We start from the raw sequence: 23,437 nt of genomic DNA on the forward strand, positions 1-23,437 counted from the left end.
ACCTGTCCAGATACCCATCAAGACAATCAATGATTTCCAAAACACAAAGCAAAAAAGCCCGTCATATCCGGAACGCAAAGGACCACAACGCTGGCCCTTTGAAGAGCCCCGTAATTCAAGACGAGTACCCCGTCGCGCCCAAAACCTCAACCTTCCTCGCAAACCTAACCTCCACCCGCTCCTTCACCACCTCCAGTCCCAACTTGACCACAAGCGTATACCCCCTCTGGATATTAAACGTCGTAAAATCCGGAACCAGATCCCCCTGGCCCCCCCAACTCCATGTCCCGCCTCGATACTGCTCAATTGAATACCTCTTCCCGCAAATCTCAAGCCACTTCATACTGAATCTTATCCCCAGCGAAGCGCCCAAATCCATCATTTTCCCACTGCCGGAATACGCCGGTGGCGGTGCGTCTTCAGTTTGAGGCAGCCGTTGCTCGTACCGGGTCTGTTCGCTGATAAAAGGGATTTCAATCCCGTTTCCATCACCACCCGGCAAGCCCAGAGAGGGCGTACTAAGTTCAAGTCTGGCAATGTCGGTTTCCTTCGTCATGTCATGTTTATCGAGCACGCTCCCCTTCACCGAAACAGACGTGGTGGCCTTGATCTTGATTTTGAGGCTGACGAGACGGATTTTGATGTCGTTTTCTGAGGCGGCGTGCAGTTGCTCATGGGAAGGCCGTGCTGCTCGGATAGTAGAGCTCTCACCTTGCTCATAACCCGGAAGTCTCTCTCCTTCCGCTTCTTCCGTCTTCGTCACCTTCCCCTTGTTTTTCTCCTCGGGGTGTCTCTCATCCTCCTCCTCACTGTCATCCCCCAACCCAGCAGTAAGCTCATGCAACTTCCACACTCCGACCCTCAACCCCCCAAGCAGCTCCCCCAACTGTATCCCCGCAGGTAAATCAACCAAAACCCTGAAACCCAACCTCGGCACTCTCGAACTCCTCACCATCTTGAGCATCTTCTCCTTAACACTCAGCTTATCCCCCTCCCGTCCAGCCAGCAACCGCTGTGATCGTATCACTTGATTCGCCGACCAAAACCTGAGCATCTTCACCGTCTGCACACCCGCCAACGGCATCGGGTACACCGCCACCGGCAACCTAGACTTGGCCACGTGCTTAACATTACTATTGTGAAACGGCGCCTTGTCATATAAAAACGCCTCAAGCCAATACTCCACCCACGTCGCCTGCTTGCTCGATCCATGCCCTTGGTGCGACATCACCGAGCAGGGCAGGGGAATTTTCGGAGTCTGAAGTGGGACAAACGCCATTTCTGGATCCTGCTTGTTGCGCGCCCACCAGCCGTCCTCCTTTGTTGCGTTTGCCAACTTCGGGTCGAGGCAATGGGGAGGGATCTGCACCTGGAAATTCCACGCTTGCCCTTCAGTGCTGTTTGGGGGAATATGCACCGGGCTTCCGTTGATGCATGTTACTTGCTGGCGAGGGAAGAGGGTGTATTCCGTGTTGTAGCGGTGCGTTGTTTGGCTTTCGCCCGAACCGGTGGTCTTCTCGATGCGTGCGACGGACCGGCCGTGGAGGAAGAGGATGAGCCATACTTCTGGGCGGACAATGTGCTCTTGTCTTCGGATCTGACCCGTGATTTTTTCGCCGGGGAAGAAGACGGTTCTGTTCGGGGTGGGCGCATGGAGGTGGATGGAGAGGTCTGGCGAGGCTTTTGCTTTGTTTGGACGGATCATAATAAAATGTAACGCTGATGAAGAAAGATGCCGGTGTTAAAATTAATAGAGACGGAAAGTAGGCGTGAGGTTGTTATAAAGTTTAGGGCAGTCTCGGCAGTGCTTGTTTGAGGGTGTCATGTGGGCCGTGGCCATGATCGGCTTCGCCACGTTCCGTTGCACTGTCCGTATTCCTCGCGTTCGGTGAGGCTCACCCATGTCACCATAAGCTTTTTGCACTGCAACGCCGATCCGTCCTCCGTTTGACATCCGGGAATAGTGGGACTTTCCGGAGCCGGAGGGCGGCAACAGCCAGACGGACTGAAAACTCCGAGCAACAGTGACCTGTTGTCCCAACCACGCGGTTCAATGCAGCCGCCCCCCGGAAATTGTTGCTGTGTGCCCCATCCACTATTGGCAGCAGCCCCGGTTTTGGTTAGCGTGCACAGCTGTAATGTCCGCTGACGAGCTGAACCCCTGGATGACCCCCTGTTTATTGACTTACAGAGTCCAGACCGCGATAAATGCTTAGCCAAGCAATCCCTGTTTGAGAGACAACAGTAAACCAGTCTGAGGACTATAAACACCATGGCCAGCCCCAATGCAAGCTGCTCTCTTCTCTCTCAGGCCAGGCAACTGTCATTCATTCTTTGAACCCAGGACACTTTCTGTCCGTTCCACTCTTTCCCAGCCTGCCCCAGTCATTCATTGATACCACTTCACCATGCCTTCCTCTAAACTCTTGTCGCTCCTCGCCCTCCTTCCGGCTGCGGCTCTTGCAACCGACAATGCCTCGGTTCAGCCATCTGGGCTAGTCCGTCACTCTCTGACTGCTCAAGAGGGTGGCTCGCTTTTCAGCAGACACTCGAAGAGACAACTGGTCACTGAATCCTCGGCAAAGCGGGCCGGTACATTCTACACCATCAATGTCAAGTTCGGGACGCCTGGCCAAAATGTCCCTGTACAAATCGATACCACGCAATCCGAACTCTTCGCGAACCCTAGATGTGCCACGTCATCGAACCCATCCTTCTGCCAGAGCCAGCCGAGGTTCACCATGTCGAGCTCCCTCATCGATCTTGGGGTGCAAGGTTCGATGTCTCTGCGCAATGGTGGCTATGTCAACTGGCAATACGTGTCCGATTACATCGGTATCGGATGTAAGTTTGTGCATCATGGACGTTGTGCTAAACCGAGTTGACTGACGTATCTCCGTAGCCTCTAGGATCACCCAACAGATCTTTGGGGTTGCCTATGACAGTTCCGGACCGACGAACGCCATTCTTGGTCTCGGCCCATCCCTTCAAGGCTGGACCAATGGGTATCCCCTAGTTCTCGACAGTCTCAAGACACAGGGGCACATCAACAGTCGGGCCTGGGCTTTGGATTTGAAGGGATTTACAAGCCAGAGCGGTTCGGTGATTTTCGGTGGCATCGACACCAACAAGTTCATTGGGGACCTGGTTAAACTCCCCATTGTCCCTGCCGCGCAATCTCCTGATGGGTATACCAGATACTGGATCCGCCTCGATGGTCTCTCGGTCAGACAGGCCGACGGTTCAGTTGTGGATGCCTGGGCTAAGTCGGAGGGTGCAGCGGGTCAGCCATTCGTGATCGACAGCGGCGCGAGTCTCACTGCCCTTCCCACGTCCATCTACAACCAGTTTGTTGCGGCGTTCCCTTCGGCCACGGCTAACGCTGACGGGACTTTGGTTGTTGATTGCCCTGCTGAGGGTGAGGGTGGATCTGTCAACTTCAACTTCGATGGCAAGGTCATCAGCGTTCCTTTCGGCGACTTTGTGTCTCGTGTGCCCGACACAGACACCTGTCTTTTGGGAGTTTATGAGGACAGCCTCCCTGTCCTTGGTACCAACTTCCTCAGGGCTGCCTATGTCGTGTTCGACCAAGACAACCGCAACATCCATCTCGCTCAGTCCGCCGATTGCGGTGCTGAGGCTCTTGTGGCTATTGGTACGGGTGTCAATGCTGTCCCATCGGTTACCGGCGCCTGCCCAGCTCCAGTGACCTCGACCACTACCACCGAGTCCGCTACGACCACAGAGGAGGTGACCTCGACCACTACCGAAGAGTCTGCCACCACGACTGAGGAGGCTACTACCACGACTGAGGAGGCTACTGCCACCACTGAGGAGGCTACTGCTACTACTGAGGAGTCTACCACTATCACAGAGTCCGCCACCATCACTGAATCTGCCACCGAGTCTGCCACCGAGACTGCTACCGAGACTGCTACCGAGGCCGAAGAGAGCGAGTGCGAGACAGAGTATGAGTCGGCTACTGAGACTGCTACCGAATCGGCCACCGAGACTGCTACCGAATCGGCCACCGAGACTGCTACCGAGTCGGCCACCGAGACTGTTACTGAGTCTGCCACCGAGACCGCTACCGAATCCGTTACCGAGACCTCAGTTGCTGAGCCCTCCATCACTGCGACCCAGACCTCTGCCGCCGAGACCTCGGTCGTGGAGACCAGTTCATTCCCCATCACCACCACTGCTGCTCCCCTCCTGACCATCACGTACACCGAGACTTCGACCTCGACCATCACCTCATGCCCTCCTTCAGTTCCCAAGTGTCCTGTCGGCTCCGTCACCGTTGTTACCCAGGTCATCACAGCTACCACCTCTGTCTGCCCTCAGACCTCGGCCACCTACACCTTCCCTGCTGCCAACCCATCCGAGGCGCCTGTCGTCGTCACCCTCACCCCGGTCAAGCCGCTGCCCACTCCCGTCACCGTTCCTGGATGCAGCTGCACCGCTTCTCCATTCCCTACCGGACTCGCCCCCGGTCAGCCCACAACTTTGGCTACTGTGCCTCACATCGTCGCCACTGGTGTGCCCCAGGCCCCAGGCGCTGGTGTCCCCAACGTTCCGGGCACTGATGTTCCTCACGTTCCGGGCACTGGTGCTCCCCACGTCCCCGGTTCTGGCGCTCCTCATGTTCCTGGCTCCGGTGCTCCCCACGTTCCGGGCTCCGGTGCTCCCCACGTCCCGGGCTCCGGTGCTCCCCATCTTCCCGGCACAGGCCTTCCCCATGTTCCTGGCACTGGCCTCGTCCCTGCCCCTACCCAGCCAGCCCATGGTGGCCACAATGGTACCAACCCCGTCCCCACCTTTGTTCCTCCTCAGGCTCAGCCCTCTGAGCCCGTGACGGCTGGATCCACCAAGCTGTCCAGCGTGATGAACTGGGGCGCGGCGGCTGTAGTCGGTGGTGTCATTGCTGCCATGTTGTAATCGGAGTGTGTAGTTGTTGTGTATACTTCTTTTTGGGGCTGACGGTTGTTCGATCCAATTTCTGGTTGATTTTTCGGTTTATGTTCGATGGTGTTTGGTGCTTGGAAGTTAGAGGTAGACAATACAAATAATTTTTATTGGTTAATGCTCTGAAAGCTTTGAGTCCCCCACCTTCCCTGTGTTGTATCAATTCTTGAGGGAAAGTACGACCATGTGGTGTGTCTGATTGATTAGATAAGATCTCATTGTGGCTATTGACTGATATCACTGACATCGACTGAATCAATACTCCCGGAGCCGCAAGCCAGCATCACCTGGCTGCTGGAGGTCAACAAGGGACGGAAATTAACGAAGAACACTATTGACAACGCATGCAGAAACCCTAAGGACGCCATCGAGAACCTTCAGCTGGTGGGGCGACGTGCCAAACTTCCCAAAAGAGACGTGAAATCTCGGAAACTGTCCTATACTGCAGGGATTCAGATCGCTAGCGGCGAATCTGGCGATCCTTGCCCCCTGCATCTCTCCAGGTTTTGACGCCAACACACCAATCATGGATCATCGTGAGAGCCCCGGTGCTGCAGGATCCAGACCATTCGGTGCCGCTGGCAACCATGTCATCGCGTTCTAGGCCAAACTTCAGGCTCCACGCCGAGGTGGACAAGGTGACAAGCAGATATTACCCACTATTACTTCGTATAACCTTGACTTGACCTCCCTTCCTCACACTTTGCTTTGTGGTCACCTCACACTCGTTTTCCAGCCTACACTCACTTCAGTCACTCATTCGCCATGAAGCAGGGCCCCATCTTGCTGTCAGGTCTCACCTGGCTCCAAGTCGCAGCAGCGGCATGCTGTCGCAGCAACAAGTGTCTCAAGGGTGAGCTAGCCAGCAGATATTGGAGAAGTAGACGCTAACCTGTCCGTCTGCGCTGCAGCCGTCGTCTCTTCGGGTCTTGATGGACTCCAAGATTGCTCTACCAACCTGGCTGTGACCGTCACGCCAGCCCAGAGCACCGTTACCGAGACCGTCACTCAGTTGCCCACTGAGCACAACACCTTTGTCCACACGGCCTTCTTCACCGAGACTGTCACCACGACCGCCGAGACTGAAACTGAACTTTTCACCCTTCAGACCACCGTCACAGATGCCACTTACACTCAGCTCATCACCAACACTGAGACTGTGGTTGTTACCGAGACAGCCCAACAGACCGTCACGGCAACGAACACCGGTGCTGCCTATCCAGTCAAGGCACGAGGCGACACCCTCCTGGCCCCCGAGCCAGAGCCTACTTCTTCATTGTCGGGTTCTGAGCCATCCACCATCCCAGAGTACGCCTCGGAACAGTGCCCATCTTGGGAGGCCTACGTGAAGGCTTGCAGCTGTGCCGGTGTAGAACCCACAACCGTCACGGCTGAAGCTCCATCCGCGGCTACGGAGACAGTGTCATACACAGCGGACCCCATCACCGTCTCTGTGCCAACCACACTGTCTGTCACCGACACCGTCTACGTCTCTTTGACCGAAACCACTGCCGCCACCGATGTCGAGACAGTCCTTGAAACGGCCACAACCCAAGTCACTCAGACAGTTTCTGCCCACACCACCGTTACAGTCACGCAGACCACAACCACAGTGCTCCCCGCTGCAACATGCTTACCGCCTTCCCAGGTAAAGGCATTTAGAGGGTTGGCTACTGACTACGGTGGACAGCCCCTCGCTATGTATGCTAACATGCTCAACGCCTTGACGGGCGGGATGATTTGGCAACCCCCTTCCACATCCACGTCAACGTCGGTACAATACAAATACTTTTTCAAGCTCGACGACCAAGGACGCGTGCTTCTGGCCAAGGGAGTTCCGCCCTACTCCTACACGTATGCTCTCTATGTAGCAACAAATTCGAATGGGGGTCTTTGGCCACAAGTCAACACAAAGGATGCCATCCAGAACTCGATCAACGCAGGGGGTTCGGTCGCATTCGTCAAGGGGTGCGTCAACTCTGTGACTGGAGAACTAACTTTGGACGCTGCGGGACGCAAGAATATTCTCTGGTGCGGACAGCAGATGTGGATGTCTACTGGGAAGGGGGAGGAGATCAACCGCGGCACATGCACCGTCATGCATCCCAAGGCCACGGAAATCGAGGCTTTCTGGGGATAAGCCTTCGTCTTGCACATTTGAGGAGGGCAGTTGTTTTGCCATGCATTCTCGGGGCTCTCTGATCTCTGGAACTTTGTTTACTTTCTCAGGGGTAATCTTGGGAATGTTTATCTGACATAAATATCCACCGTGGTACATCACTGTAGCCATATCCTTTGTCCCCTTGCATTCAGGTCCGCGAGCGTGACAGGAAACCCGCTAATCGCAAATCGTTTCCCTCTGCCACGTTCATTTTCCTGCTCGTTGATGCTCCTTGCGTCACTCTCGTCGTCGGCCTGGAATTCAACCACAATGGCCTGCAAAGCTGCCTTGTCTCTGATACGTAACTCAAAGTCAAGCCTGAACTGTTCTATCCCCGTTCCGTCTGGATTGCGCTCCCTCACTCTGACCATATCCCTCGGATTGACGGACCCGCTGGTGATGTCAGTCAGAGTTCTCCATTGTCTATCCGCCGATGCCAAGCTCTTTTCTTCCTCGGCTGCTTCCTCGGTCGTCAGCTCTGTGTGATAAAACCTCGTCACCTTCCTCAGCAGCTCGCCCACAGCTGGCGCCTGATGCCTCAACCGACACCGCACCGCTCCCCGAAGCAACCTCCCATCCGGTCCGCCTGACGCCTGCTGATGAGACAAAGTAGACCTTGGAGAATAAGAGTCTGGTACCTCGAAAAAGAACATGCCCGCCATCAACACCCTCGCCACATTCTTGATCTTGTCCCTCCCCTGCCCACCAACCCCCGCCCACTCCCCTGTTTCCTTCAACAACCTCGGCACCTCCTCACACTGATACAGCTGCACATACTTTGGCTTCAGTTCCGGGTTCAGCCTCATCAACCTCCCTCTTTGCGACCGCTCCGCCCCCTCCACCACCCCCTCCCATAATCTCTCCGTGTCCAGCTGCCGTTTTATCATTTTCTGCAAGGCAGTAAACCCCCTGAAGTTGCTCGCAAAAGGCATCTTGTCCGATTTTGGGCCTTGTTTCCCCGTCCCGAGCGACACCAGCGCATCAAGCACCACCCCGTTCCCCTCCCCACTCTCCCGAGACCAAATCTTTGTCTTTTCATCCATCGCCACTCGTGCCGGACAGTTGGCGTAAACCGCCCCGTCAATGTACTCCTGCCCCCCCACCCCCCATTCTCTTTTGAACACTGGCAAATAAAACGGCGCCGCCGCGGTGGCCATAGCCGCCTCCCAGATTTTGAAATCCTTCTCCAAATCATCCTCCCTTTCAAAACCAGATCTGCTGCTACCGCCACCAACACTGTCAGTGGCATAGGTAGTCAAAGGCCTGTTATAATTCCCAATCACAACCTCCGTATCCCCATCATCCCTCGTGCTCGTCACCGCAACCCTCACCCCCGACCCAAGCGCACCAGAAGCCAGCACCCTCTCGCTGTTGAACGTTGGCGCAAAAAGGCTCGTCTTGTCCCCAAAATACTGCTCCAACCCCGACCGCAAGGGCCGATCGCTATACACACTCTCCACCCTCCTGAAAACCATCGCCCCCCTCGTCAGCGCCCGCCACCCAAGCCGCGAGTTCTCAAACGTCGCGGTGGAGATCTTGCTGAAAAAGGCGATCATGTCCTGCATCCTGGTATCGATCCCGCTACCCCGCCTCGCCAACGGGGAAGAAGTGACGGCGGCAGGGTCGGAAGGGAGCTTCCCCGGAAAGGTCAGCGCGAGAGCAACGATCCCTCCTGTGCTGGTCCCCACGATGAGGTCAAACATCTCGGCCAGTCGGACGTTTGTCAGGCCGATTTCCTGCTCGAGCGCCTGGACGAGGGCGAGCTCGACGATGCCGCGGACGCCGCCGCCGTCGAGGGTGAGGATGCGGACGCCGGAGCAGCGGGGTCTGAGCTGGATGGTTTGGTGCCCGTCCTGGCCGTCGCAGAGGATGCAAGAGTCTAATTCGAAGGCGGCGGCTTTCCAGCGGGAGGGGGTGGAGAGCTCTTGGATGCAGCGGGGGCAAAAGGCGTGGCCGCACGATAAGGCGTGATCGGGGGCGGAGAGGAGGCAGGAGAGGCAGGTTTTGGTGGAGAGGAGTTGGGTGAAAAGGGGTTTGTTCAGGGGGGTGAGTTCGCGGCGGAGTTTGAGGATGGAGGTGTCGACTTGTTGGTTGCCGTGATGGTTGAACTCGCGGTCTCGGAGTTGTTGTTGTTGTTGTTGTTGTTGTTGCTGTTGCTGGAACTGTCCGGCGGGTTGGGGTTCGTAGCTGTCTTGGTGGGGAGGAAGGGGGGAGCGGTACACTTTGCGGTATAACTCGCAGAACCGAGCTCGTATGCGCTGGCGCCAGACGTCTCTGTTCCAGTCGTGACCGGGGACAAAGTCGCCCGGTACCGGCTGGAGGTTGTGTCTGTGGCCGGGACCGGACGGGGGAGGGACGTGCTGTTGGTGTTTGCCTCGCTTGCCACCGTGCCCCCGGACTTGACAGCTATATGGAGTCAGAGCGCCTTGTGAGTTCAGAAAGGTGTAAGAGCACTGCTCATGCAAGAGCTGGTACAAGGCCAGCCCGCCATCCCAGTACTTCCTCAAGTCATGATCGAATTTGATCTCGGGGGTAAAAGTGGCAGAGTCCCGTCTCCGAGTGAGGATCAAGAGAGACAAAGCGATGACATTTTCAATCATGCTGTCCATACCAGCAAGTTGGTTGTTGTTCACCCTGTTTTCACGGTCATACGCCAGCCGCAAAAAGTTGGCAATATGTTCCCTGAGATTGGTGGGTGTGTGATTGTCGCGACAGGTGGCCTTGTAAAAGTCGAGAGGTGTGCTCGACTCGGAAAAATGTCGAAATGTGTTGGACAGAAAGAGAGAAAGCCCAGCGACGTTGTAGCGGGTCAAGCTCTCCGCTCTGATATCCCGCTCCTCGACAACCGCACGATCAAGAACACGCTTGAGGTTTCCGAAATGCTCAAGAAGCTTCTCTGGCTTGCCATGGTTGTCGACATGGTTGTTGTCAGGGATGTAGCAAAGGTGAATGCTGCGGAAGAGCTGACGATACAGATCGTTATTACTCCTGATCATCAACCCCAAGCTCGTGGACGCGTTGAAGCGCTCGACAAAAGTGGCAATCACTCCGGTCCTCTTCCACAGGCCTGGGCTCTGCGACTCCAGAAACTCTTGTTTCAGCATCTCCGGCGTGCTGTCCTTTTTGTCTGGGGTGTACTTGTTGCGAACAACGATCAATGTCTTGCCAGACGGTTGGTTGAAAGTCTTGAGCATTGCTCCGGCAGCCCACTCGAGGATCCGAGGAAAGTCGTGTCCTTTGGTTTTGGGATTCTGCGTGACAAACACAACAACGTCACTGACAGCGTAGAGAAACCGGGCGTAAAACAGGTCAATCCCTGCTTTGCCTCTGCCGTAGTCGTCGGCCTTGATGGTTCTCATTTCCACCTGCTCGTCAGGATCTTCTGTGTCCGGGACGGCCTTCTCAGCGTTGGTGAGAGCAAAATCGGCTGTGAACCCTTCACAGTCAGCTAAAAGTAGGGGGTATTGAGGATCTGGCGACGGCTCTGAGTGAGTGGCGATGTTGTTGCGATAAAGGTGGACTCCAAAGGTAGCGGGATCGTCGCCGCCCTGTGAGACTGGCAACTCGTGCTTCTCAGGGCGGTCCAAGACACTTTGTAGCAGGTTGTACAACGCGTTCTCTCGACCCAAAGCGTCCGAGGAGTTTCCTGCTCTCTGCTCGGCTAGTCCGAGTAGAAGCATTGCCCTAACGACTGTGGACTTCCCAGCATATGTATTTCCAATGAACGACACGATGCTCGGATAATGGTTCCCCGTGATCCTGTTTCCAGTTTGATGAGGGTCGCAAAGACGTCGAAACCGGTCGTACAGCCAGAGTTCCGGCTTGTCATCTTCTTCTTTTCCCTTCTTGACGCTAAACCAGCGCGCAAGCTTATCGTGGCCGTGGAGTGCTTTGATTTGAGCATCATCAAGGTCGGAACAGGTGATGGCCTTGATGAACATTTCTGCTGTCGGGTTGGCTGGTTGATGAAGAGCTTTGAGCTTCTCATTTGTGAATTGCTCGATGTGCTCGTTCCAACATGAGTGATGCTCAGAACAGGGAACGTTTCGGCAATCGTCAATAGTGCAAGAAATACAATAGGAGTCGTTGCATTTGACGCACCGCCGACCCATGGGCTTCCCATGATGGGGGCTGGAGGGCTTTTCACACAGAAAACATTGCATTTTGAGTACCTTGCTGATGGGTGGTAATTGTAGGTAAGCTGAAATGTATGGGAATAAATTGGGTTTGTGAATGGTCTTCTCGGATTCAAGACAAGCGAAGCACACCGGTATAACAGTACTAAGATATGACAAGGCCTCAATTTATACTACGGTAGATCATAAGGTACCCCCCTCTGGAACTGACCTGGTAGCCAAGCTCATCTCGAAGAGGGGTGCATACCTACGACCGTGAAGACGATAAGAGAGAAACATAACCGGCGTGTCGAAGTGCATCTTGATTCGTGGGAACTGTGGTGATGTACTTACCTTAGGTACTATTGATAGCTGAGCCGCCACTGTGGTTCGCGGTCGACGCAGCCGGACATCGACGCCTTGCGCCAACTTTGGCTTGATACGGTTTTGTGGCTTGTTTCCACAGGAGTCATCACGCCGCATTCATGTTCGATTCAGGGGGTTGGAGTGGCGGCCGCTCTGCCGAAATTTCAATTTCCCGAAGAGAACATGAGTCAGCGATATATAGGGACTAATTAGACGAGGGATCCAAAGTCCGTCTCAAAATGATGCTCAGATCGTGGTCGTCTCTCGTGAGCCATTCAAGACTTTTGATTCAAACAATGACCTCCATTTCTAATCATACATTAAACGCCTTTATCTGCTTAGAATCATCATTCGCCGAACCACTTTCTGCACTCTGCCCAAACTCCAACTTTCGGCTCACTCCATTCGGTTCCACTGCCTTGGTGATGGGCCACGATCGTTGTCAGGTGTCCTGAGGGGAATGCCACCTTCCATCGCATCATCTTCCCATGTATGACGCTCCCGTGCCCGCAGGCGGTCTTGGATTGCCGGACTTCCATCCGTTCCAAATTTGAAGATGTTAGCCTCGCTCCAAGCGTTAGCAGCCCGTTTCTTTGTCTTATCTGATCGCATCCATTTCACTGCGAACATGATAGATCTGCCGATCATTAGAATTATAATGGTGCCGGAGAAGCTGTAGCCAAGCCCGGCGAAGGCATCCTTCATTTGATTTCTAGTAACTGTCAGTAGCTGTGTCGTCTCTACGCTGGCCATGAAGCTTACCCGAGACGTTCAGACACCGATGCTGTCGTCAATATGGAGAAGCCGTCCGATTCAACAACTTCTTGACTGCATAGCTGTCAGATACAAGTCTTATCCGGTGTAGGTGACTGATTCTTCTCCTACCTCGCGAAACACCCAGTCAGAAACATTCCGATGAAACCACTAACGGTGTGTATGAGAAACACTTTGAGCTCGTCATCTGGGAGATAATCAGAAGTGAGGGGTTTCAACATGTACACGACAAAACTTGAGACAATGCCGAATATAGCCGACGTAGAAACAGGAACCTGGCATTGTTAGCTTAATACAAGATTGTCAAAGCCTTGAGATTCGCCACTGACATAACCGCTTCCTGGCGTGATGGCTACAAGCCCAGCGATAGCCCCATCGCAGAAGTGCACGGCAGTGAGCCTCCTAAACTCGCGCGGCTCATAATCGGCGCTCCTCATGTATATCTGTTTTAGAACCCAGTGAAGGAACACAGTGGTAGTACCGCCAGTGCAAGCTGCCACGTGTGTGGCCAAGCATGCAGATACGGCCCGGCTGTTTGCCCCAAGTGCTGAACCCCCATTGAAACCGAACCTGTTGAATGTGTCAGATGGGGTCTGACGAGGGGAAGCTTTGGACTCCGCAAAGAAGAGCCCTGGGGGGCAACTACATACCAGCCAAACCAAAGTAACCCAGTCCCAAAGATTGCTTGGTTGACGTCGTATACTTCGTAATCCCTTCCTGGAATGATGTCGGTCTGTTTGTACTCTGGGAGCCATGGTGAGGTGTTGAACAACCAGCTTTTGACCCACATGGCCGCTGCCCATGGGAGGTTTTCATTGATACGTTTTTTCGTAACACTTGATAGGTGCAAGTAGGCCCTTTGCCACCCGTTGGACTCAAAGAAGTAAAAAATAGACATGGCGGCAACAGCGGCGCCGCTCGCTATGTGCACTGGGGTGCCGCCAGCAAAGTCCATACTGCCCAGTTGGTGAGACCAGCCCTCGCTGTACCAAGACCACCGAGCAATTGGACTGTAGATTACAGCTGACCATACACTGACGAAAAGTAGGTACCTTGCTGAGTGCATCTTTTGCATTGTGCCTGCGCAGATGAGAGCAGCACTGGTTTAGGGTTAGCAAGTATCAGGTCTTGAACGGGCGATGGCGAGGGCCTACGTAAAAGCTGCAAACATGCCCTGAAAGAGGGCAAAGGCTAGCTCTGGAAGATGCTGGACGGATGGCCCTTCACTGGTCGTGACTGATGACCCTTGGTTGGTTGAGTAGACATCGCTGGGCGACATCTGTAGACCATTTGCCGTTGACAGGCTGCCGAACCAAGTGTTTCCAGGAGTAAATGTCAAGGCGTAACCCCATAAGTACCACTGAATGTGTCGAGGTCAGACAACCTGTGAGGTGGGGAACAAATTGGAATTGCCGTACCTGGAAAGATATCATAGCACCAGTGAGCAGGGGCTGTTTGAACAAGGTGATGGCGAACAACCGGCTTCCAAGCCCAGAGTAAACCATAGAGATCGATATAACCATAAGAAAAACAAGAGCTGAGCATATCATCAGCCAAGCGATATCAGCTTTCTGTTCGAGTCGGTTCGATATCCTAATCAGCTTCCAGTCTCATGGCGGTTTCTGCTCTGGCACAGCAACTTACATCAAGGGTGACATCGGCACGCGTCAAGATTGGAGCTGCCATCCTTTCCATGTGAATCAGGTCGCCGCCCGTCTAGAATGTCAGCGCATGTGAACAACAGAAAACGAGGGTAAGAAGAGGGCCGCAATTTAATGGGATTTGGACATGATGACAGTCCGAGTCAAGCAAACCGGCCAGAGCAAAGATGTCATCCTTCTCAGAAACGCAGTGACGCGGCAGACGAGAGCACAGCCAGCTCTAGCCTTGTGCAAAAGTCTTCCCAACCCGGATCGGGACCCGGGGTGTGAAGGCGTCAAAATACAATGCAGCGGGCGGCAAAGCGGTGGCTTGAGGTGTGATAGTTGCGATAAGGAATTGATTGGCCAGGAGACGGAGGCTTCATGACAATATTAGCACAGCCGGCAACCAAACCGGTCCAGCTTTGACCAATTTCCATTTCCACGAGGTGGGTGGGTGTCTCCTTGCAACCGAGTTTAAGGCGACCGCTGCTTGCCCGCATTTCCCTCCTTGAAGAGCTCCGGATCAGAACGGGATGAAAGAAGGCGGGGGCTGGTGCCGCTGCCCACACCGAGAAAGGAACCCCCACCAAAACCAAATATGCATGGTATCGGAGGGAGGGGGAGTCCTCTGGACTTGGGTTCCCTCTGACCCTTCCAAGCTGTGAGGCACATAGGTACCTACCTAGGTAGTGTGGGTGAACAAAAAGCATCGATTCGACCCCTGGAATCCTGTAATGACCAACAGATAACACATCATGTCGCTCTGGCCATTTTCTCGCGATCGTTTTGACAGTGTCATAGATAGAAATGGCCGCTCCCGTATGCAGCAGACTCCTCTTCCGACATGACGACAACCATACCGAGCGCCTCATCTCTTGGTCTCCCGATGAGGTCACGCGCGTCAAGAAACGCAGCGCTTTCCTCAAGCGGCGCATAGTTTATCTCGAAGACGACAGCGAGCGGAGACCAGAAGAGATAAGCTTCCAGAGACAGGGCGAACCTCCCCATCCAACATCCCTGACACCAGGTGTTAGTCTCAGCGACTTCCGGGGCTTTCTCAGTGATCTTGCTTCAACAGGGAATATTCCCAGCACGTTCGAGCATCTTATTTCCTTTTGCAAGTGCGCTTGGGTGTGCGAATGCCCTCCCGACCCCGCCACCCTGCCCTTACAGATCTTCAGCCACGAGCGTGGACCAGATGGACGTCGCGATGTCATAGCTTGCAAGTTTGACCCGATTTCGAGAGACGATCGGCCTTGGGGTCTCACTCGGGAGTGCGAGGTCTACCATGGCGACAGCTGCGTGTGCAGCGCTGAGCTTGCCAACATATTCCTTTGGTTTGGCTGGGAGCATCATTTCAGAAAGCATCTGAAGTTGGCCATATGGACAGGAAATAAAGAAAGCGTTGCTATCCTGACGCCCGTTGTGCCGCTCCAGAACCTTCAAGGTAAATACTTTGGGATTCATCTGCCAGAGACATACAGCGTTATCTAACGACTCGAATGTAGGTATCAGGGATCGCGAGATTCAGTCCATGAGAAGCGATCTTCGTCGATATTTGGACAGCAACCAAAGCGACTACAGGCACTGTGTCAAAGACTCCACCAAAGACGCCATTGAAAGATACCTCGCCAACATGGAGGATTTTCCCGCAAGAGTAGGGCGCACTTTGGAGAAGCTATTCACGGGGAGCGGCGAGGTGAACGGCGCCGCTTCGACATCACCGACACGACCCTTCAACGAACACAGGGTTTCGCTCAGCCCTAGTGTGCCAACATCACTGAGTTCCGGGGGCAGTGGCGCCGAAAGTTCTGGACCTGAATCGGCAAGCGGCTCTCAACCGGATCGTACAAGCTTCTACAACCCAGAGCTCCACGGCTTCTACCATCCACATGCTGCCGGCGTTTACTATTCACAACCGGCCAGTGTCAACCTTCCTGACCCATCCCCACCAACCAAGAGCCCCGCGAGGGCTGGATCGTTGATCGAGATCTTTGGTTTTGCTGGTAAAATATACAAAAATATAGAAAAGAAGGAAGGGAAATCTGATGAATTTGCCTCCAAGGTACTGGCTCATCTTGCCAAGGGGATTGAGGCGAGACAGAAGGAGCTTGAGGACTCAATATGGGCTGTGCGAGAGACGAAGATAAATGCGTGGAAATATGAGCTCGGGATAGAATAATGGCGGCGTATCGAGCAGGCGTAAACATGTAAAAGTTTAATCTGCATCAACATACCATATCTCGTGACCCCTTTTGATGGTGGGTCCTGAAGTGTTGGTGAGCGAGACAACAAGTAGGAACCCTAACCCCAAAGCTCCATTAGTTCCATCACGTGTTCCGTTGCCACCAGCTCCAAGATCGTTCATCGGTTGACATCCAAAGAAGACGTCAAATATATTTTGTTTATCTCGAATCGCTTCGTCCATCTCTTCACTATTTCTCGGCCTCCTTTTTTTGTCAAAGAGAGTTAGTGACGAAAAAGAAACACGTGATGTCTGGCACCGCCTGTCCATCTCGGTGTGTTGGTCGCGACACGCTCGGCCTTGGAACTCATCTTCTCACTTAAACATCAGCGCGCGTCACACCAGAGGTTGCCATGGAGTCGAAACCAATCAACGACACGGCTTGCAATCGGTTTATCACGCTCTTTTTATTTCGACTGAATTCTATCGGATGGATGCGCCGTCTGCGAAAATCGCCCTGGGGCATTGTTTGCGTGTCATCAAAGCGGTGCATCAAGGCGGGGGCGTTCACGACGCTGGCTGAGGCCAACGCGATGCGCTTTGTGGCCGAAAACACATCGATTACAGTCCCCAAGGTCTACTGCAGTTTTGAGCACGGCGAGAGGGTGTATATTTTGATGGAAAGAGTACCAGGACGCATACTCTCAGAGGACTGGAGCGAGCGGTCGGAAGAATCTAGGACTCGCATTCTTGATCAGTTGCGAACCATGGCTAGCGAGCTTCGACGGCTATCGCCTCCAGAGAATATCACGGGGGTTGCGAACGTGGACGGTGGTCCTATCTGCGATGGTCGCCTTCCTGACGGTCCGTACTGGGGGCCTTTTAAGACTATTGAAGATTTCCATCGAAAGCTCTGTGGTGATATTGGCAGCGTTGATGAAATTGACGATGACCTCGAGGGAAAACTCCCCGGTTTGAGGGAGCTAGTTGCTCAGTATAACAACTCATCAGAGTCGCAGAAACCCGTCTTTACACACAACGATTTGAGCCCCAACAACATCATGGCCGAAGGAGACACCATCACGGCGATTATCGACTGGGAAATGGCGGGATGGATGCCGCCTTACTGGGAGTACACGTCAACTTGGCACGTCACCCCACGGTTGGCTTTCTGGAGAGATCACGTTGACCAATTCTTGGAACCGTTTCCGCACGAGTTGGAGATGGAAAAGCAGCGCCGGCGCTACTTTGGCGAGTTCGGAATTGACATCTAGTCTACACATTACTGGATCACCTCCCTTCCGGCCAACAGGTCAAAAGTCGGCACCACCCGGGGATTGAACTGGCCCGGCCTGGCTCTGCCATCAAACCGGTGCTCAGCTGCCTTTTGCCGCACATACCGCATCGCCGTGACCCGCACAGTCTGCCAGTCAATCCTGGAAGTCCCGAGGGCCTTCCCGTCTCCGGCCAGTGCTGACAACGCCTCTCTGACCCACTCCACGCAGTTCCAACCCGGCTGCCCAACCCTAATGGGTACACTCCGCAGTACCTGTTCGAGCCGGACCATGTTCTTGACTTTGGCGGTACGGATACGGACCAGGATCATGAGGGTGGATGCGGTGCCAGTGTTTTGTTCGCTGTACTCCCACACTCCTGGTCGTGGCTCTTTGGCATGGTATCGTTTCCCGCGAGAAGCATCGGCTTCTCGCTTGGGGCCGGTGATCAGAGCCCAGTGATATCTGGAGGCATTACACTGTTAGCACGAGACCTCCCGAGCGTGGGATAGGCAACTCACCTGTCCTCGCCTCCTGGCATCCTGGCAGCACCTCCTCTGGCATACAATGCCACATACAGACGGGGTTTATTCCGGGCCATTTTCTTGGATAATTTACAAATAAAATTACTGAGCACAGGAGGCAATGCTGAGAAAAATAATGGATAACATCATGGAAACAGAGGTCCGGTGCCTGATCAATCTATACGCCTCAATCATGGTAAAATGTGTCCATTTCTAGTCCCCCAGGGCTTTTCTTTTGGGCTGGTTTCGAACTTGCAACATGTTGGGCCCTCCAGGTCAGCGGTTCGCTGCATATTGTGAAGTTCTTAGCGATGCCTGTTGGGGGCGGAGGCAGCATTGGCTGACCCGGCAGTCTGGAAGCGAAAATCACCAACACAGCTGCGGCTGTTGACTGGCCGCGGGTGTTTGAGTTGGCGCTGCTGTTCTTTTGTATAGGGGTGCCCTTGTGGTCACATTTCTCTACGGTGCTCATTCGTTGGGCGTGTGAATATGAGTAGCTAGACAGCCAATCCGGACAGGACAGCACATGATCCGCCCAGTAAAAGGCAGCCAGATCATGTTGCGGGCAATGGTATACCTCTTTGCGAGGCTCAAAACGTTGGGATTGGAGGCTTCTTGCTGCTGTAGGCCTCGGGCGGGGTAAAATCCGGCTGTTGACGTCGTGGTACAGCTGTCCGACAAACTTCAGATTATAATTCTGGACGACAAGCAAAACAAATGTTCTTCTTCCTTTCTTGTCCCTGAACTTGTCACTTCGGCTTCATATTAGCCGTTTTGATCGCGAGTTAAACTGCACCAGACGTGCTGCTTCGGCGCCCCTCAACGCAGCCATGGCCCTCCTCCTCGCCCTCTACGTCCTGGTATGCCACCACCCTGACCTTTAATCACCCCAATGCTAACCCTTTTCCCAGCTAATCATCACCCTCACCGGCCTCGCCATGTCTGTCCCCCCGTTTCCCCTTTCCCCTCGCCATCACTAACCTTTTTCCCAGCTACCAACACCACACAAGCACCACCCTCTCCCTCCCCCTCTCCCCCACCCTCACAATTCTCACCATCCTCCTCCCCCTCCTCTCCCTCCTCACCACCTCCCTAACCTTCTTCTCCTCCTCCCACCCCCGCAAACCCCTCCTCCCCCTTTTATCCAACGCTCTCCAACTCCTCCTCACCATCATCTTGTCCACCCTGTTCGGCGCCACCCTCACATCCTCCTATCTCCCCTGCGCCCTCCAAACAACCTGGCGATCCCTCTGGACATCCCACTCCGCCACCCCCATCCGCACGATTCAAGACTCCCTCTCCTGCTGCGGCTTCAAATCAACCAAGGACATGGCCTGGCCTTTTCCCTCGAGCGGCAACAACGGCGATGTTTCCAGCTGCGAGAAGCAGTTCAACCGGCACACACCCTGCGCTGGACCGTGGGAAGACGCCCTGAACAAAACAACCGGGGTGGAGCTGGGTGTTGTTGTGGTAGCGGGGATTGTTCAGCTTCTTTCACTGGTGGTGTTTAAAACACAGCGGAGGGGGGGGCAAGGGAAAAAGGTGTGGTTGGGGAGGGTGGTGGAGATTTTCACTGTACAGGACGATGAAGGGCAGGGGAGACGGCCGCTTTTGACGGGGGGGAGAGGTCACAGTGAGGAAGGGAGGTATATTGACAGGGGAGTGGAGGAGGAGGAGCAGGGTGGTCACGAAACTGGCAGTGGCTATGGAGGGACCTCAAGCTCAGCCCAGACACAAACACAACCAGACGACAATAACAGCCGTGGTGGACCAAGGGTCGAAGTCTCCCATCATGACCCCTGGGCCGGGGCGGAGAGGGTCTAATTCACCAATCCTCAACATCAAAACATCAAAAAGCATGTAGAGATCTAGCTCGATTTGTCCATCTGTACACATTCAACATTTATACATGACTTCTTTGCAATTCGCACCTCCCAGCCAAAACTCCATCCATCCATGTAAACCCCCAAAACAACTGAATGATGCATATATTTTTGACGCCCTCCTCTATAGTTCATCATGTCCCCCCTCCTCCTTCTTTTCCACTGGATCCTCAAAGACTGGTTCCTTGGCCTCCTGCTGATTCTCATTCTCCAACTGCTGCTTGTCCAAGAACTCCTTGAGCATCTCGTTCAGCTCCTCCTGGCTCGGCATCTTCCCGTCCTTACCGGGCTGCAGCTTGAGAGTCGGCGCCGCCGGCTTCCCGTTCTTCTGCGTCGACGTCGACTTGGCCTTGGCCGTCTTGGTCTTGCTCTTCGTCTTGGCCTTCTTGGCCTTCTCACGCTTCTCGAAGTTGCGGACGCCCTTCATGGCGAGATCCATGCCCGCCTTGTCGAGCTTCTCTCTGCGGTCGACGAGGTCCTTGACCAACAGGACGGGGTCGTCCGTCTCGCCGAGCTTCTCCTGGGCGATGAGCTTCTCCTCGAGCCAGGCAGAGATGGTGATATAAAGCTCCTCGCTTTCCTTCAGGTCCGCCAGTTCATAGACAGGGGGAACAGGACCGCGGTCCTTGTTGAGGTCCTCCATGCTCGTGGCAGTCTTGGTAGAGCTGCTGGGTTCATCCTCAAGGCCGTCAAAGTCGTCGGCAGACGAGGCAGGGGCTTCGGTGACGGTCGAGCTCTCGGTGCTGGTGGTGGATGAGGAGGCGGAGGCCGAAGCCTGGGCAGAAAGGAACGCCTCGTGGTCGGCAATCTGCTTCTTGATGTCGGCAACAAAGTGCTGGGTGCTGTTGAGGGCGTCCTTGAGATCCTTGATAAGCTCAGGTCTCTTGGCCAACTCTTCGATCCTCTGCTGAACAGGCGTGACAAGCTTCTGGAGGTTGGTCAGGCGCTGCTTGAGCACCTTCTCGGTGGCATCGGCACCATCGCCATACAGCCAGTCACTATCCTCGCTGTTTTGCTTCTCAATCTTGGCCCGCTCCTCGGCGGTCGAGACGCGGACAAAATCCTCATTCTCAACAATGTCCCGGACCTTGTAGGTGTACGACTCGAGCTGGTTCAGCGCCTCCTCGCGCTGTCTCCGAGCGCGATCAGACGCCTGGAAAGCCTTGAGACGGTCCTTGATGGCAGTAAGATCCGCCTTAGAGAGCTGGGGAATGCCAGACTTCTCAAGAGTAAATTTGACTGGGATAACAATTAGTTCCCTTTTCGGTTCGGCAGGCTTTCCGTCGGCAGAAGCAGAGGCAGAGGCAGAGGCAGAGGCAGAAGAGGCGGCAGAAGACGAGGCAGTGGTGCTCGAGGATGAATCGGTCGGGGACGACGACGCGTCCGCAGACTCGCTCTCGGAATCACCTTCCAGCGGCTTCTGCTCCTTCTTTCCGAAACCAAACAGGTTCTTGACGCCATCGACGATACCGGCCTTCTCGGCGGTCTCGGTCTCGCACTCGACAGTGACCTTGGTCACGTCCACCTCACCGTCCTCGTTGGTGAGACGGACGCCGACTTTGACCTTGACGTCGGCCTTGTCGCACTTGTGCTTTTCAACAAGCTCGGCGACAGTGGCAGTCAAGTTCTGAGTGGCCAAGACCTTGGTGTCAGCCTCGGCAGACTCAAGAGCCTGGTAAAAGTTGACGGAAAAGTCCTCCTTGTTAGTAAAGGTGAGCTCCTTGGCAGGGGCGCCAAAGTACGAGCTGGCAGTCCAAAGGCGCTGGTGCTTGGGCTTGCCCTCGTCAGTGTTCCACCTCATGCCGGCAGGGTACACAGCAGCCTCGGAGATGCGAATCTCCTTGACACGGAAGCTGGGGCTGATCTCGGCAGCCCTGAAGCCAGCACCGAAAACAGCAGCCTCATCAGAGTTGACGTTGGTGCGGAGCTTGTCCGAACCGCCAAGGGCCTTCTCGAGCTGCTTCTGAACAAAAGGAGTGCGGGTAGCACCGCCGTGAAGAATGACAGAGTCAAGATCCTTGACCTCAAGTCCGGCAGCAGTAAGCGCGTTCTGAACGGCGATGCTGACTCTTTCAATCTGAGACGAAGCCATCTCCTCGAAATCGGCGCGGGTAAGCTTGTACTTGAAGTCGATATCATCGTAGAGACCCTCGAAGCTGGTACCGGTAACCTGGTTGGCACTGAGAACGTGCCTGACCTTTTCGGCAGACGTGGTCAGCTTGGCGATGGCGCGGCCGTGGGCAATGACGCCCTCAGCCGTCACGGAAGCCTTCTGAGCCTTGGGAGACTCGACAAACTTGGAGATCATGTCATCAACAATCAAGTAGTTGAGCGCATCACCACCAAGGGTGCGGTCCCAACCACTGCCAAGAACCTGGACTTCCTGAACAGTCTTGTTAAACTTGCCAATGTCCTTGACCGTCCTGCTCTGGAACTTGAGCACAGTAGCTGTGGTGGAGCCAGCACCCATATCGAATACCATGTGGTGCTCGGGCTTTCCTCCCTCGTTGACATTGGGGAACTGTCTGCTGGTGGCATAGTTGAGACCCACAGCCAGACCCTCGGTGATGAGCGACAGGACCTTGAGACCAGCGAGGTCAGCGGCCAACTCGATGGCGCGCTTCTCCTCGATGGTATAGAAGGGAGGAATGCTGAAGACGACAGAGCGGACAGAGCTTCCCTTTCCAGCGAGTTCCTCAGCGTTGGCGCGGATAGCCTGGAGCTCCATCGCCAGCAGTTCCTCCACCAGCCATGCCTCCTCTTCCTGTGTAAATGCGCCGGCGCTCTTGAAGGCGGCGGTTCCCTTGACCTTGTGTGCAACCAATTGAAGAGCTGGGTGGCGCTTCGCATATTCCTTCACCTCGGCGGCATCGACGGGGAGACCGAGGAGGGGCTTGAGGTTTGGGAACGAATCGCCAGGGAATCGCGGGGCAAGGGCCATGGCATCAGAGCCATAGGCGCGCTCGGGGTAGGTGCCCTTCTTGGGGCCATTTTGAGAAGGCTTGAAGGTGACGGCCGAGATCTCTTTTCTTCTCGAGTCTTTTGTCAGGACAATCTCGAGGGGGATACCCGGCTTTACCAGGGCGGCCTTGATGTATTCTGTGCCCAGATCGACGCCCAGGACAGCGGAAACGGCAAAGACATGGGAGGAGAAGAGGAAGATGGCAGATAATAATATTGACAACGGCGATAATGTTGGCCGCGCCATGGTGGGCGAGTGTGTGCGTGTGTGTGTCGCCGAAACAACAATCGAGTCGGTGTTGTTATGTTGGTGTTGGTGTTGGTGGTGCTGGTGTTAGGTGGGAAAGTAGAGCTCCAGCCAGCTGTCACCCAAAAGGTACTTGTTCGAGTTCCCCGCCAATTTGGAGCTTGCTGTGGATGAATAGGTAGAATGAATGCACCGCTACGCAAGAGTCAAAGGCTGGCAAGCGGCAGGCGACAGGAGATATCGCAAAGAAAATGGAGCAAAAGTTATAGATGTGGCCTCAACTGAGGAAGAGTCTGCTGACCTTCCTTCTTCGTCTCTGGGATCTGGTGTTTCTTGTTC

At 54.6% G+C, this 23,437-nt stretch overlaps 10 protein-coding genes across 10 annotated transcripts; 5 read left to right on the forward strand and 5 right to left on the reverse strand.

Moving 5' to 3' along the window:
* Positions 1-115: 115 nt before the first annotated feature.
* On the reverse strand, positions 116-1,705 carry QC763_309970 (uncharacterized protein; the record flags this gene model as incomplete). Its single annotated transcript, XM_062911449.1, has 1 exon — positions 116-1,705. One exon carries the CDS (start codon positions 1,703-1,705, stop codon positions 116-118), a length of 1,590 nt encoding a protein of 529 aa, XP_062767480.1.
* A 703-nt stretch (positions 1,706-2,408) lies between these two features.
* On the forward strand, positions 2,409-4,938 carry QC763_309980 (uncharacterized protein; the record flags this gene model as incomplete). Its single annotated transcript, XM_062911450.1, is given in 4 exon segments — positions 2,409-2,844; positions 2,903-3,813; positions 3,835-3,922; positions 3,935-4,938. 4 exon segments carry the CDS (start codon positions 2,409-2,411, stop codon positions 4,936-4,938), a joined length of 2,439 nt encoding a protein of 812 aa, XP_062767481.1.
* A 282-nt stretch (positions 4,939-5,220) lies between these two features.
* QC763_309990 (uncharacterized protein) lies at positions 5,221-7,260 on the forward strand. Its single transcript, XM_062911451.1, has 3 exons — positions 5,221-5,265; positions 5,316-5,818; positions 5,877-7,260. Exons 2-3 carry the CDS (start codon positions 5,731-5,733, stop codon positions 7,103-7,105), a joined length of 1,317 nt encoding a protein of 438 aa, XP_062767482.1. The 5' UTR covers positions 5,221-5,265; positions 5,316-5,730; the 3' UTR covers positions 7,106-7,260.
* QC763_310000 (uncharacterized protein) lies at positions 7,243-11,289 on the reverse strand (the record flags this gene model as incomplete). The annotated part of the gene is made up of 1 exon (XM_062911452.1): positions 7,243-11,289. The coding sequence occupies one exon, from the start codon at positions 11,287-11,289 to the stop codon at positions 7,243-7,245; it is 4,047 nt and encodes a 1,348-aa protein (XP_062767483.1).
* Positions 11,290-11,837: 548 nt separating this feature from the next.
* QC763_310010 (uncharacterized protein) lies at positions 11,838-14,664 on the reverse strand. The gene is made up of 8 exons (XM_062911453.1): positions 14,026-14,664; positions 13,800-13,952; positions 13,536-13,741; positions 13,032-13,481; positions 12,711-12,951; positions 12,493-12,656; positions 12,370-12,435; positions 11,838-12,319 (listed from the first exon to the last, which is right to left on the reverse strand). The coding sequence occupies exons 1-8, from the start codon at positions 14,074-14,076 to the stop codon at positions 12,004-12,006; spliced, it is 1,647 nt and encodes a 548-aa protein (XP_062767484.1). The 5' UTR covers positions 14,077-14,664; the 3' UTR covers positions 11,838-12,003.
* QC763_310020 (uncharacterized protein) lies at positions 14,133-16,206 on the forward strand (the record flags this gene model as incomplete). The annotated part of the gene is made up of 2 exons (XM_062911454.1): positions 14,133-15,471; positions 15,533-16,206. Exons 1-2 carry the CDS (start codon positions 14,832-14,834, stop codon positions 16,204-16,206), a joined length of 1,314 nt encoding a protein of 437 aa, XP_062767485.1. The 5' UTR covers positions 14,133-14,831.
* A 416-nt stretch (positions 16,207-16,622) lies between these two features.
* Positions 16,623-17,483, forward strand: QC763_310030 (uncharacterized protein; the record flags this gene model as incomplete). Its single annotated transcript, XM_062911455.1, has 1 exon — positions 16,623-17,483. The coding sequence occupies one exon, from the start codon at positions 16,623-16,625 to the stop codon at positions 17,481-17,483; it is 861 nt and encodes a 286-aa protein (XP_062767486.1).
* Positions 17,484-17,522: 39 nt separating this feature from the next.
* Positions 17,523-18,084, reverse strand: QC763_310040 (uncharacterized protein; the record flags this gene model as incomplete). The annotated part of the gene is made up of 3 exons (XM_062911456.1): positions 17,523-17,567; positions 17,630-17,948; positions 18,005-18,084. The coding sequence occupies 3 exons, from the start codon at positions 18,082-18,084 to the stop codon at positions 17,523-17,525; spliced, it is 444 nt and encodes a 147-aa protein (XP_062767487.1).
* A 753-nt stretch (positions 18,085-18,837) lies between these two features.
* On the forward strand, positions 18,838-19,831 carry QC763_310050 (uncharacterized protein; the record flags this gene model as incomplete). The annotated part of the gene is made up of 3 exons (XM_062911457.1): positions 18,838-18,867; positions 18,919-18,947; positions 19,000-19,831. 3 exons carry the CDS (start codon positions 18,838-18,840, stop codon positions 19,829-19,831), a joined length of 891 nt encoding a protein of 296 aa, XP_062767488.1.
* Positions 19,832-20,014: 183 nt separating this feature from the next.
* LHS1 (lumenal Hsp70 protein) lies at positions 20,015-23,098 on the reverse strand (the record flags this gene model as incomplete). The annotated part of the gene is made up of 1 exon (XM_062911458.1): positions 20,015-23,098. The coding sequence occupies one exon, from the start codon at positions 23,096-23,098 to the stop codon at positions 20,015-20,017; it is 3,084 nt and encodes a 1,027-aa protein (XP_062767489.1).
* Between the last annotated feature and the right edge of the window lie 339 nt (positions 23,099-23,437).

This window comes from Podospora pseudopauciseta, chromosome 3, assembly GCF_035222475.1.
Source record: "Podospora pseudopauciseta strain CBS 411.78 chromosome 3, whole genome shotgun sequence".
Lineage (NCBI taxonomy): Eukaryota > Fungi > Ascomycota > Sordariomycetes > Sordariales > Podosporaceae > Podospora > Podospora pseudopauciseta.